This window comes from Condylostylus longicornis, unplaced genomic scaffold (genome assembly GCF_029603195.1).
Source record: "Condylostylus longicornis isolate FDR11 unplaced genomic scaffold, ASM2960319v2 ptg000045l, whole genome shotgun sequence".
NCBI classification, from domain to species: domain Eukaryota; kingdom Metazoa; phylum Arthropoda; class Insecta; order Diptera; family Dolichopodidae; genus Condylostylus; species Condylostylus longicornis.
In genome coordinates, this window is record NW_026578014.1 from 903872 (window position 1) to 918890 (window position 15019).

General features: G+C 26.1%; 1 protein-coding gene across 1 annotated transcript in view; it reads left to right on the forward strand.

Annotated features, from left to right (window-relative positions):
- LOC129610590 (uncharacterized) overlaps positions 1 to 14777 on the forward strand; it is a 47733-nt gene extending 32956 nt beyond the window's left edge. The window contains exons 2-6 of the mRNA XM_055523197.1: positions 2299 to 2957; positions 9246 to 9480; positions 11482 to 11693; positions 12016 to 12121; positions 14470 to 14777. Of these exons, the coding sequence (XP_055379172.1) occupies positions 2299 to 2957; positions 9246 to 9480; positions 11482 to 11693; positions 12016 to 12121; positions 14470 to 14573 (1316 nt within the window). The 3' untranslated portion in view covers positions 14574 to 14777. The remainder of the gene's footprint in view (positions 1 to 2298; positions 2958 to 9245; positions 9481 to 11481; positions 11694 to 12015; positions 12122 to 14469) is intronic.
- The last annotated feature ends 242 nt before the right edge of the window (positions 14778 to 15019 follow it).

Sequence of the window (15019 nt, forward strand, 5' to 3'; positions counted from 1 at the left end):
GACGAAGTTTTCAGAGAATTCGGATGGCATAAATTGAAACTATACTAAGAGTCACATTTTTCTAGGTACGTTGACTTAAGAACTTAAAAAGCTTGAAATAAGTAAAAGTCATTTTCATAATTTTATACAAAATGTTTGCTAAAAGAGACAATACACCTTGCGGTGGGTCGCATATGCTGACACATCAGATTTTTTATTTTTTTATACCTCGCTTCAAATGTTGTAAAATATTAAGAAATTCACAAAGAAGTTAATAATTTCATGAAAAATCGAAAGTTTTAATTGCTTTGTGAACTGGAAAAAAAAATTTTTATGTATGTGTTTCATGAAACTTTTTCATTCGCATACTCAGGTTTTATTTATTTTTATAGAAAGAGCTATATTAAAATAATAAAATAAACGAAGATTTTTTCTGTCAAAAGGGTTGAAATTGATAAATTCGAGTTTTTTAATAAAAGTTTTAAAGCAATATTGAAAAAATGTCAAAAGGTAAAAAGAAATTTTAATACTATTGAAATGGAATATGGCTAAAGTGAATTATATGGCAAAAGTGAAAATTATATACATACTTTTTCGACAAAAAAATTTCAACGTGAAATGTAAATTAAACTGCAGTAAGTTTTTATTTTATTAAAATTAAAATCAATTAAACCGAAATAAATACTCGTATGTACATAAAGATGTTGACGAACGTGTGTGAATTTCATTTAGCTTAGTTAAAATTCATTTAAGTCTTTTGAATGAATTATTTTTTGATAGAAGAGGTCAGTTAACTAACATTCCATATACATATGTAGGTTCAATAGGAACTACTAGTGTCATATTAATTTGGATTAAATTTTTTTCACCAAACTAAATTGGATTTTTTACAAAATCAATATAGATCGTGGAAGTTTTAGACGAAATCTTGCAAAAATATATTAAGACACCATTCTCAAAAAGGTTGAAACTAAAAACAAATACACAAGAAAAAGAATTTATTTATGCGATTTTGAATTATAAAATATTGGCTTTGCTTTTATGTAAAAACATACCAATTTTAGATTTTTTTTGTGAATTTTTAATAAATTTTAACTTATACTTCAATGAACATGAACCAAAAATATAAAAGTGAAAATCATCTTAAACGTTGAAGAATATTATGCAAATAATAATGCATACAATGAGTATATGAATTAACATACAGGAACTAACAAATAATAATATCTATGTTCTTTTTATTTATATAAAAAATTCCGTGTTAGCTGATCTGAATATTGAATGCCGTCATGTCGCCTCTACAAATTATTTTTTACACCATTACTAGAAAATTTTCTAATTTAAATGCAAAATAATAAAGAAACATATTTGAAAAATATGGTAGTATTAAAAGCGAAAATATAGGAGGAGTAAAGCACATGAATAACTCTCTGAGTTTCAAACAAAACATTTTTAAAACAGAACAGAAAAAAATTAAAGGAGAAAAGTAAAAACATAGTGAAATATTTTAAATGCAATTTTGTCGGATTTTTTTTTTCGTTTCCTTGAAATTTTTCAGAAAAAAAAAAAAAGAAAACAAAGCAAAAAATCCTATCTGTAAAGATCACTGCATCACGACATTGCAAGACATTTTCAATTTTTTTATTCTATTATAGTTCTTTTTTTGCATTTTGAAAATTTAAGCTTGTTGAATTTCCTTTGTTTTACAATTATCTCGTATTTACATGCATTTTATTATAAGTTTTTTCTTGTCCTTTTGGAAAAAACTTGTTTAAGTTTTCTTTTTCCCTTGTAAATGGTGACATCTGATTGATGGTAAAATTTTTAATTTAAGTATGTGTTTTGAATATTATAATCAATTTCTATTCTTCAACATTGATTTCTGATAATAGTTACATAATTATGATGTAACTAAATAATTATAAATAATGAAAAAAGTATTTCAACAACACTTAGATCCTGAAATCTTTCATAAATTAATTGATTTTATAAATTATAATTTGTTTATTTAAACTGTTGGATATTTGCAGATTTTTAAAGAAATAAAATAATATTGTTGTAAAGTTGAATATTTACATAGTTTGGCTGTTTATTCTATTTGACAAAGTTTATGTATTTTTTTCGAATAAATTGCAAAGCAAACCGAATCACCTGCACAAATTTATTCCCTATACATTATTGAACTGTTGTAATGTAAACTGATCTGTATGAACTTTTTACACCAGTATTTTTTTTGTTTTAATTATAAATCTTTTTTGTGTTAAGAATTTTCGAAAAAAATTTAAATTCTTTACTTTCTTTTATTTGATTTTTTTATAGAGAGGACTAGTACTGATGCTGAAATTTTAGAAGCTATGACAATTTCATCATCAACTTCAATAACAAATTCAGAATTTTCATCATCTTTACAATCTTTAACGTTACCAACATCACCTTTACCAACAAAATCAGTTACAAACTCCGATTCAATCCCAATAGATGATGAACTTAATAAAATATCAACGGAAAATATCAACGAAACCAGATTAGATGCAATTAGTATCGGTATTAATAATAGTGGTGGTGATAGTAGTGTAGCAATTGGAGTTGGAAATGTATCAAAAAGAGGAGGAAATTTTCATAATAGCAGTACTAATTTCAATGGTGGTGGCAATAATATGAATAATTTTACAAATAAAAAATATAATGTTAGTAATAATAGAGGAGGTATGAGAATGACATTAAATTTAATAACACCACCAATTTATGATCCACCTACACCGCCAGCAGATGTTATTTTACCTCACTCATCATCATCATTTACAAGACATTCATCTTATCCAACAGTAGTAACATTATCATCAATATCATCATTATCATCTTTAACATCATCATCGTTATTATCAACATCAAAAGTGAAGTCACTGAAACAAAATAAATCTGCAATAGATATGAATGTGACAGTTCAACTTGGAAACAATGCGTATTTGCCATGCAATGTAAGTATACAAGTCTAAAATGTCCTTGATGTACAATTTTCATTAATGTGTGTTTTTTTTTTGTATTTTTTAATTTATTATTGCTGTTTTTTTTTATGATCCATTTTATAGCGAAAAAAATTACTTGAATTATTTTCATTATTGTTGTCTTTTGTTAAATTTTAATATAGGAAAAATTTTTGAAAAAGAAAATTATCTTCGCTTTCGAATTAAAATTTACCGGGAATTCTTCTGATGAAATAAAAATGAAATGTTGTGAATAGGGAATCTTAAGTTGTTGTATTAAAAATATCATGATTTCATTATTTTCTGGGAATTATACTTATGAAAATTTGAAATAGAGCAATTGATAAAAATGGATATTAGTGTCGTTGGCTAAATTTCCACAAAAAAACTAATTTTTTTTATAAATGCCTATCTTAAGAGATAGGTTTTTCCTTTACAATATGATATAAAATGCAAACATATTAAATAGTTTTTGAGTATAAAATAACTTTAATTAATATTCCACTGAAAATTAATTTTAAAATTAATTAAATAAAAAAGGGGAAAAATGCAGAATATTTAAAGTTTGTTTAGTACATCAATATATAATTTTAACATTTTGTGGTCTGTAGTGGAAAAAACGTCTCAAATAAATTTTTTTGGTATACACTTGCATTTGAGTTTTTTATAGCTTCTAAGGAATGAAAAATTCGAATGATCTTAAAATTGGTTTCATTTTACTCTATCGTTAATGGAAAATTTAACACCATACTTTGTAACTTCTTGGTTGCAAGGAATTTTTGCTTTCAAAGTAATTTTGTCTGTCTCTTGAAAAAGATATTCATCAATTGCTTTTAATTTATATATAGGAATGTACCTTACAAAGGAAATCTAAATAATGATTGATATCAAAATATAAAAATATTTTTTTGTTTAGTTAAAAAAGGACTTCAATCAATTTGAATTATCGCTTTAAGAATATCTTTTGATTATTTCAGCAATGTATTTTTTCATTCCTTTAAAGATACTAAAATTCTAAATGAAGATGATTTTCTGCGCAAACATGGAACTCATGTAAATGATAAAAAAAAATAAAAAATTAAGTTGGGTTACACCAACGGTTTATAAACTTACACTTTTTCTTCGACAAGTGAAAATAGTGCTTTATAAAGCAATCAACTACATTATTAAAACTATTTTCATTCATATATCAAATTATTTTAAAGATTGCATACATTTAGAGTGCGATACATTTAGGACTTCATATACATTTACAACAATGCTCGAATTCAAGGGTAAATTGCGTGAGTTAAGAAAAACACATCTATATATTCGTTGATGGCTTTCTGAATTTATGGAAATTTTGAAAAGCTTCGAGTTTTGGAAACACAAGGCGCCAAAGATTCAAATTTTCCAAATTATTTCTTCTTTTGAGGTGGGAAAAGTAAATTACTTCTTCTAACGAAATAATGTATTTGTTAGTATTTAAACTTTTGCCGTCTAGATTTAAAACGATATCAAAAATTTGACAAAAGCGGTTTTTTTAAAGATCAGCTACCCTATCCCGCGGTAAAAGAAACCCACCACTACTTTTCTGCGTTTGCGGAATTTGAAACATTTTTCATGCCTTTAAAAGGCTATAACTAATAGTGGGGGCAGATTTTCTTTAATAGAAATAAGGTATTAGTAAAGATCTATTTATATGTAAAATTTCAGCTGTCTATCTTAAAGGATGTAGAAGTTTTGTAAATGGTACGGTCGGATTGACTGAGTGAATTTAATAAGCACTTTTTTCAAATTAAATTTTTTGAAAAGTGCTAATAAAAATCTGAAAAGGGGAAAATCGAAAAAAAATATCGAACAAGAATTAAGTAATTTTTTGTTATCCTCTCAAACTAAATACATGTTTGTATGTTTTATAATAATGTAAAACAAATTTGATAAATTCTTATTTTGTTTTTTTTGACGAAAAACTATGTATATATAAATAAATTGAGCACTTGGAAACTTTTAAAATGATTTGCACCAAAACAATAGCGAAAATGATAAATGAAAATGAAAAATTTTGGGTGACACAATAACTGAGTGTAAGATTTAAGGTAATTGATTACTGCTTATTTAGGAATTTTCAAGTCACTTCAATCGCTTCTTTAAGTTACTTCAAATTATTTCGGCAGGAATGTTATGAGAATGCACTATTAAAATTAGAAGTTAAAGTTTATGTTCATTGATAGGTATTAGTCACATTAGTTGCAAAAAAGCTCCTTAAAAAAAAATTTATACAAAGCTTTGTACTTCCAGGCTGCTGAATCCATAAATATTTACATATGTGTGTAGATAAAATTATATATTAATAAATATATTTGTGGTAAGTGTTAAGTCATAGCTTCTATTTAGTATAATTTTTGGTTTTACAAAACATTGTACAAATAAGTTATACGTACTTAACTTAATTTTCAATCCTAAGAACAATTCATTATATGTATGTAGATCTAGATATTTTTCAAATTTAAAATGAAGCACTTTGTATATTTGATTTTATATTATTTAAAATATTTTATTTATTTGGGTTTTGTGACGATAAGACAGTGTTATTTTAATGTAGAATTTTCTTTTTTCTTTCTATTTTCCAGTTCTCTTCTTGCTCTCTTTATTCCTGTTAGAATATTCTTAAATCTATAGTTAAAAAGAAGATAATAATATTCACTATAGACAGATCCATTACTTTAATTTTGTGCCTGTCACTTCCAATGATATCCTTTAGGTTATTTTCTTTTTGCATATATACATACACTGAAGGGTTTCAAGGAATCTCCACAACGTTTGTTATTTTAATTTTTTGTAACGTGTTGTTTGTTCTTTTTTTATTTTTCTGTACTATGATATTGTTTTTTTTTGAAAAAGTATTATGTATATAGGATAAGAGCAGAAACAATTTTTTATTTTTGTTATTCTTATAACAATTTTAATAATCAATAGACTTTGTGGCTCCAGTAATAAAAATAGAAACAATTTTTCGATTTTTTTTTTTCATTCCTTTTGGATAAGCGTAATATTTCAACATTTGTGATAAATATTCCTCCCATGCTTTTCAACTTTTCTATGTTTTTGTTTTTTTTTTTGCCTCTTCGGAATCATTGTAAGTATCTGATTTTGTGGAACCTCTAATGTATGTGGTTTTCTGTTGTCGATATTAAAATTATTAAAGGGATTTTATTGATAGACTTTAGTTTTAAGTAAAAATATTTTTGCAGGCCCGGTTCTGATTTGTTTGGCGTTCCACGCGATTTCGATCCCAGCCCTCCCCTCCCTCCTTTTAAAGCAATAAACAATATGCAATTGCGCATTAATCGCTTGTAATTTTACCATGTTGAATGCAGGATTAGTCTTAAAATTAAAGCCTGGAAGTAATTTTTCAACTTTTTGTTTCACAATGCTTGCATGTCATTAAATTAATTTCGTTGTTAATAGCAAAAAAAATTTTTTTTGGAAAACACGTAAACGAAAAAATTGGAAATTCTTATTTTTTAAAATTAAATTTTTTTTAAGTTTTCAATGGCGCTGCTGTTTTCCGGCGCCCATATTAAATATTTTCTTTGCGTATAAGGTAGATCCGGCGCTGTATGTATGTATGTATGTATATATGCATATTCAATATTGATTTAAATATCATAATAAGAAAAAAACTAAACTTTAATTTGAGAAATGTATAAAATAACAAACTGTGATTTCAAAGATTCTTTTTTTATTTTGTAGTTTTGTGTAATGTTGTTTTGCTTTATTTTCTTTAGTATGCTTTAGTATAACTCACAGACTAACCAACTACATATTTACGTACATATATGGCTGGATTGGTAGATCGGAACTTGTGTTATTTTTGAGACTGTAAAATTTTTTTTTTCTGGTTTTCTTTACTTTTTTTTCCATAATGGAAAAAGTTTTCCAAAAGATATTTTCATTTTCATTCTACTATTGTTATTAGTGTTACAAAAATTCCTTGCATATTAGACCCGTTCATTAAATGAAAAAAGATTAAAACAAAAAATTAGTTTTATTGTTTGAAGAATCGGTTGATCATTAAGTTTTTCCGAGTTTTTTTTTTGTTTTATGTAACGTTGTAAGTTTTTCAGTTTTTCTTTTTTCAAAGTTTTATTTTAAAAATTTGTTATAGTTATATGAGTAATGAAATATGACTAAGTGATATGTTTTAATTAATAAAGGGGTTTTAATAAAAGGTCAAAGATGGATGGAATGTATGGCAAATGTAGTAGTTTGTACAATAAAATTAATAAATTAAAAATTAGTTGACAAAAATAATTACGAATTAATTTTTTTTTGTTGCAACATAATATTCATATTGCTCGACGCAATTCTATTCAAATGCAACTACATATATCATAACATAATATGCATTGTATGTCTGTAAACAAATACAAATGTACATACACAGTCAAACCCATATAACAATAACTCTCGTTAGATGAAATTCTCCTAAATGTAATTCTTGCACTTATATCAGACAAAGGTTTAGTGTAAGCATTTAGTAAAATCAAATAGAAATATCACTTAGCCAACAAATGTGTTTAACTAAAATTATAACTGAACTCATCATTATCATTTGTGGAACTAAAATCGTCTTAGATGAAAAGGCAAGGAAACGGGAAAGGGAAGGAAAAAATAATATTGGTATAATAATGATTTAATATTATTAAATAGATTTAAAATTAAACAGCAAAAAAAAGGAAGCGAATAGAAAGCTTCACATAAATTAAGAATAAATTAAACAAAACCAATGCTGACGTAAAGTCTCGCCTTAAGAAACCTCTTACTTGTCTGCGTACAAAAAAAAGACGAATACAAGCTGACTTCGCCAATATACGCGTTACCGGCTAATTCATCACATAGTCCGTACTATGACGTGAAATCTGGAATTTTTCCTGTAAGAAATTTGATCAAATAAAAAACGTTGAATAACCGCAGTATCACGTTAAATACCCGCAAGTTGAATAGCTTGCACCGAAAGTTGGTGGATGAAAACTATATCAGTAACAACCTTAGGACAACGAAGCGAGCTTAAGTCCAAAAACTGAAACTCTCAAAAGAGGACAATCTTAACGGATCTGACCAATCCATAATAAGAAGAGCAAAACGAAGGAAACGCAACCGCACTGCCTCAATACGATCTCAATCAACATTACGAAGTGACAATGACAAAATCTAGAAGATAATTTGCCCTGTTAACCATCAAATTGTGATGGATTTTAAAATCGTGACTTCAATCCAATTCAAACCATTCCTATTACACTACAAGAAAACCTATCAAAATTATTTTGCAGAGCAACACAATCAGCCACAGAACGAATCCGCCAACAAATTTTCGTGTCGTCAGCAAGGAGCCACACGAAGAAGAATCATGGCAGCCCCAGAAACAGCCAAAAGAGTATCTAAACGAACAGAACTAAAGAGTAGCTGGTAAGGTCTTCCAGACAAGTAAGTGGAGACCTACGATAAACTACAAAATAATAAAGGAAACCCCATTCGGACCTGAAAAATCATCACCAAAAAGATATTAAATGTGAGGTCTGATCGAGAAAACAAAAACGACGTTATAACCATCAGGCTCACGCTTCCTATTAGCAAATTCAAAAAATTCCAGAAAGAGCTCTAATCGATCAAGGACACCAACAAAGGCCAAGCAATCCACACGAGATAATGAGAACGTGTAAGTCTTCCGAGCCGCATTCCCCACATTTCTTAGAGCTCGCAATTTAATTTCAATTTCAACCTTTTTAGGTTGAATACGCCGTGTTTGGCTATTTGGGTCAAAGGGGCAATACTGGTCCCCCCAATGTATTGGTTTATTCCTCTTTTATTTATTTACTATCACAGTGTATACAGAAAAATAGAATAAAAATCAGAAAGCTAATGTGAGCAGGATGAAAAACTCAGAGAAAGAGCACCGTAAAAAATATCAATTAGCAAAGAAAACACATCCCTACCGGATATCAGGCAGATAAATACTGATAGACTTAAAACACAGATAAATTTAGCATCAACTTCAGAAATTTCGTCTATTGCTGACTCCCTAACATAAAATTTTTAACGTAAAAAACTTTTCATACTCCCGACCGCGGTTGCTCTTTAGTTCGAACTACACAATTTTGTTGTATAATGGTGATTGTAGTGTTTATATATGAAGTCATACGGAATTATATATTTCTTTTTTTTGTTATTATTTCATCAAAAAATATTTGCTACTACTACAAAATTCATTCTTATTCTTATTACTATTTTTTTTTTAAGGTCGAGCAGTTAATAGATAAGCCAGTTTCATGGATAAGAGTACGCGATGGTCATATTTTAACGGTTGATCATACACAATTTATTGCTGATGAGCGATTTCAACCAATTTATCAAGAACAACATCAAAGATGGTCTTTACAAATAAAATACAGCCAAAAACATGATATGGGTTTATACGAATGTCAAGTTGCAACTGAACCAAAACGTAGTTCCAGAGTTTTTCTTAATGTTGTTGGTAAGTTTTGTATATTTACATAGATTTTGAGAATAGAATTTTATAGTTTTTACGAACTCACCCGCGTTTCCTATATCTTTTAAATAGGTATTATAAAATTCAATTGAATTAAAAGTGAAGGTTTCAGTCATACAACTACTCCGGATTAGTGTTCTAATTTAAAAGCATCTGATATTTAAACAGAATATTATTTGAAAGAAAGCGTAAAATGACTATAACAAAGACAGTTATAAAGCCAGACATAAGAAATATGCTTTATATCCAAAACTATATTTCATTAATTTTCCATTAAAAATCCTTGTGAAAATTGTATATGTACTTCTGAAAACGCACTTTTTGTTCGATAATTAATATGTTCATCATAGATCTATACATACCATATATATACATACAGAATCTTATTAAATTATTTTTGTAATGTAATGAAAAGTAAAATGACAAAAATATAAAAATGAATTTCTCCATGAGGTTAAACTCATAATTATTCAATAAATAATAATTAATCGTTGTTTCTGCAAGGAAATTTTTAATAATTTTTACTGCTACTACTACTATTTTTATTAATTTTTTTTAAAAACTCATTACATCCATTTATGGTGAGTTAAGTTATTATTAAACATAATTAAATCCACATGATATCCATATACATCCACGAGATTATTAATTGGAATACGTCGAACGAAAATCATTATTATTTTTATGTAATATAAAAAAAAAAACGTGTGATAATTTCATATTATCTACTTGCAAATATCTATAATAAACCTTTAAATATTTGAACATTTATTGATTATCGATGAATATTTTTTTTTAAAGGTTTTCAAAATTGAAAGTCATCAAAATTGAGCAAACTCACAACGTGTTCGAGCTTATGAAACACGCTGGATCTCGAGATAGTGCTGTAGGGTCATACTCCATACTCAAAGGGGGAAAATTCGACTGTGGTGCTTTGTTACTTCTGTTATTTACAAATCTGTAATTTAGAATTCTAACAGAATCCCATTGAAGTTCAAAGTCTAATTTGTAGAACTACACTTTTTTAAAAATTGAAATGACTCAAATATGTGAGTCATTTCAATTTTTAAAAAATTCCATTTTGTTTGTCATTCAGGGAAACATGCTCATCTTTTACGTAAGGCATCGTGAAGGAAAGTAACTGTCACAAAATGACCATTCAAATTAACCATTACTTTGAATACTTTTTTTCTCTCTCAAATTTTGAGAGCTTTGATAAAGTTGTTGCAGTACTAATAAAAACCTTTTTACATTAAGAAACTATTCATTTTCTTGGATTTATTTTTATTCCACTTTTCTCATTTCCCGGGTTAGAGCACCACGAATAAAATCCCAAAAAGGAAGACTTGAAATGTATTTTGGGATTTACAAAAAAATCGAATCTAGGTATGTATTTTAATATATTTAAGACAGGTTACTAAAGCTACTTTGATTTACAATTTTTTGTATATAAACAGTTATGAAGAGCTTAAAACAATAATTTTTCAAAAATAATAAACCGACAAAAGAAAAATTTATTTTAAACGATAAGTACAATATGTATGAGTATGTAAAAACATCGAACTAATATTAGCTAAGAGGGTAAAAATTCTACTTCTACTGAGTATTTTGATTGAATTGTATTTTTTAATTTAAGTCGACAATTTCTCAAACTATTTCTTTAAAACAGAAAGGCACGAAGAGTTTTGCCTAAATGCTTTTTTTCTCAGTATATTAGTATTTGAATTGGGCGTACAGAGGTTGCAATGGCATTTTCTTTCTTTACAAAATTTTTACCATTATGAAAATTGTTTTAATTAACGCCTGAATAAAAAAGGATGGATATATAAAAACAACAATTAGTGATTATATCTCTATCCTTTAAAATGTTTCAATATTCAAGAATTACAAAATTTAATATACCTACATCATCAAATTTGTTTTCAATGTGACATTTTAATAAATCCATACATTAATGACTTTGTGTGTCTATTCATTTTTTTTCAGTTCCTAAAACAGAATTAATTGGTGATCATAATCGTTTTGTTAAAGCTGGAAGCAAAGTAGCATTACATTGTATTGTGCGTGGTTCAATCGAGCCACCTTCATACATAATATGGTTTAAGGGTAATCAACAAATCATCCAGGGCAATAAACAAGGATGGTATATGCAAATTGATAGAGAAATTTTTGGTAACAGCAGTGACCAGCAAAATACTGTAAGTTAAAATACATAAGATTTTTATAGAATAAATATACATATACAGCACTGAATATTATACAAACATAAGATGTATGGTTACGGATATACATACATACATAAAATAAACTTGAATAAATTAAACGCTAAAATAATTCCGCATAATTTTCAATATTTTTACTTCAATGTAGCTATACCTGCATAATATGTATGTATATACTTATATGTAATGTATATTTTACTTATAAAATTTTTTGTTGTCATACTTTTATGTTGTTCACATTTATATACATATTTAATAAGGGTTTCTTTTTTGTTTTTTTTTTGTTTTTTATACTTAGATTGGCTCACTAATAATACCATCTGTGACAAAAAGAGATTCTGGTAACTATACTTGTAGCCCCTCGAACAGCGCACCTGTATCTGTAGATTTACATGTTTTGAATGGTAAGAAAATAATTTTTAGATATATGTATATAACCACCCCCATAATATTTAGAATATATAAATTGGTTTGTATATCACTAACTACATGACTACATGTACAAATAAATAACAAATATATATGTATGTATAATGTATATAATATAAAATTTGTGTAAAAATTACAAGACCTAAAATAAAACAAAAGACTAATAACAAATGTTAACAACTTTGCAGATATTTCTAGAATTTTTGATTTTTGTTATATTTTTACTAATCTGTGTATGTACCTACATATAGTACGTGGTAAATAATAATTCAACAAAAAATAGATATAAGTATGTAATATATTATATGTGATGGTGGTAGTCAAATTTGTGATTTTATTACATATTTTTCAATGTGCTTTTTTTTTAGATTCTCCAACTTTATGTTCATAAAAATTTTTTTATTCATTCTTAAAAAATGTACTATAATGTATGAGATTTGATTGTTGAATTATGACCATACCAAATATAAAGTTTACTTTACAAAGTTCCAAACATTGTTCCAGAAGTGGTCGCAGAAGAGGCACAAAACTACAATTTATTAATATTATTTTAAATAATAAATTTAGTTTCAACAGCATTTGAATATAAAAATTCTTCTTAAATTAAAAATACTGTTTGATTTTATAGTTTCACTTTCAATTAAATTTTAAATTATGCAAATATTTAAGTCTTCTGTAATGCATGCGGTTTAGAAATTAATACTTTGCGTCGATCTTTCTCTGATGAAAATCCTTCATCAAACAAAATCAATGGAACGTTTACAAATCACACTTTTATCAAGTTTTGATTAAATCCAATAAAATTGGTTGATATTTGAAATTCTCACTAAAAGCACTATTGTTACTTTGCAACTGCAGTATTATACTTTGACATTAAAAGATGTGTGTACATAAACTTACAAACACACATTAATTTCTCGTCGTTTAACCGCATCTCACAATTGCTTTGATTAAGTATAAATTTAATTTTTGTTATTGCTATCCTTATTGCAAAATCAAGCTTCAGTTATAAAATAATAAATAAAAAAATATGTTATTTTTTTGCTGTGGTTTTTATGTTATTATTCTGATGATGTGACTGTTCCAATTCTTTAAAAAAAAAAATAAAATAAAATAATTTTTTTTGTTTGGTTTTAAATTGACGCCATTTTCTGTCTACTTTTGACATAATCGGTGTCATTGAGTTAAAGTAACATATTTAAAAAAAAACAAAAAAATTAAAAAAAGAAATGAAAAAATTGTTTTTATAGTGTTTCATCTCGATATTATTTCCTTTTTTTTAAGTACATACATTGATACATAGTAGAAATGATTAATGAGATTAATGTACCAAATACTGAAGAGCAACGAAGCTACAAAGGTGCACATTAGTTGTACTTATATAGATTAAAAAAATTGATGAGAAATTTCATATAATCATAGGTACTTGTGTATTTTTTTATTTACACGTGTATGTATTTATTACGAGCATATATTAATGTATTGTTTTATATGAGAAACCAAAATTAAAATGTAACGTTGTGCCATCTAGTGTTTCACTAGAAATTTTATACAATATTACATACGCACATATATAAAATATGTGAATTAATTTCGATTATTAATGCGGAAATTAATAATCGAAAAAATTGAATAAAATTATAGAAGGTTTGAAAAAAAAAATTTTAACAATGTCTGAACGAATAAAAACAAATTTTTAAGTAAAGTACAAAATAAATTATTTTTTCTTTGGATAGGTGTGAACTTTTATAAATTTTTATCAAAAAAAATAAAATTATCTTTTTATAAACAAATCATAAAAATCACATTTTAAAACCAAGAAAAGTCATTAATTGCCACATCCAAAAAAACATATACCAAGTCCTTTTTTATGTTGTTTCTCATAAAGAAAAGGCACCAGATGAAAGCGACCTTTTTCTTTACAAGTTCCAACGTCTTTAATTTATACGAAATTTTTCTAAAACACGTGTATATATGTATATTTGATAATTTTATTATGCAAATATTCTTAAAACTCGTTCTGTTTATTAAGTTAAAAAATTTGTATAAAATTGTTGTTGAAATTTTTATAATAAACTCACTTTTATTATTACTTTTTTTTGTTTCTTGTTTTTTTTTTACTTTTTGATCTTTATTCCATTTGAATACCTATTACATAATAAAAATGAAAATTGTATCCTTTGTTCAAAATATATTTTTACTTTTAATAATTTTTAATATTATATAAAAAAAAAAATTATTTAATTTATTATCATTCTACTTTTTTACTGATTTGTTTTTTCTTATACTTTCCATTTTCCCTTTACAAACTTGTATTTTACAGGTGAATATTCAGCTTCTGCCATAATGTCCGCAGGTGTCATAAATCGTCAACATTTCGCAACTTTATTCCTGGCGGTCGTGTTAACAATATTTAGGTTATCGTGATAAGATTTTATCATATAAAAAAATTGTTTTTTGTTTTTTTTTTTTGTATTCTGTTTTTAGGTAGATATAAAATGTAAATACAATAATTAAATTGAATTATATAAAAAAAAGCAGCAAAAAAAATTAGAAAAGAAACAAACCTCTTACTCAAATAATAAAAAATTAAAAGTTAAAAAAAGATAAAAGTAAAGAAGAAAAATCAAATTAGAATTTAAAGTAGAAAATAATGGGGCATTATCAATCATCATCATCATCAACATCATCAAAATCAAAAGAATATATTTAGTAGACGTATAATAATAATTATTATAATTTCGATGTTTCTGTATTTATACTTAAAATTAATTTAAAATACAAAATTTAATAAATAAATAATGTTATACAATTAAATAAAATAAAAAAGAAATAATCAAAAATAAATTAAAAACAAAAAAATGAAAATGGTG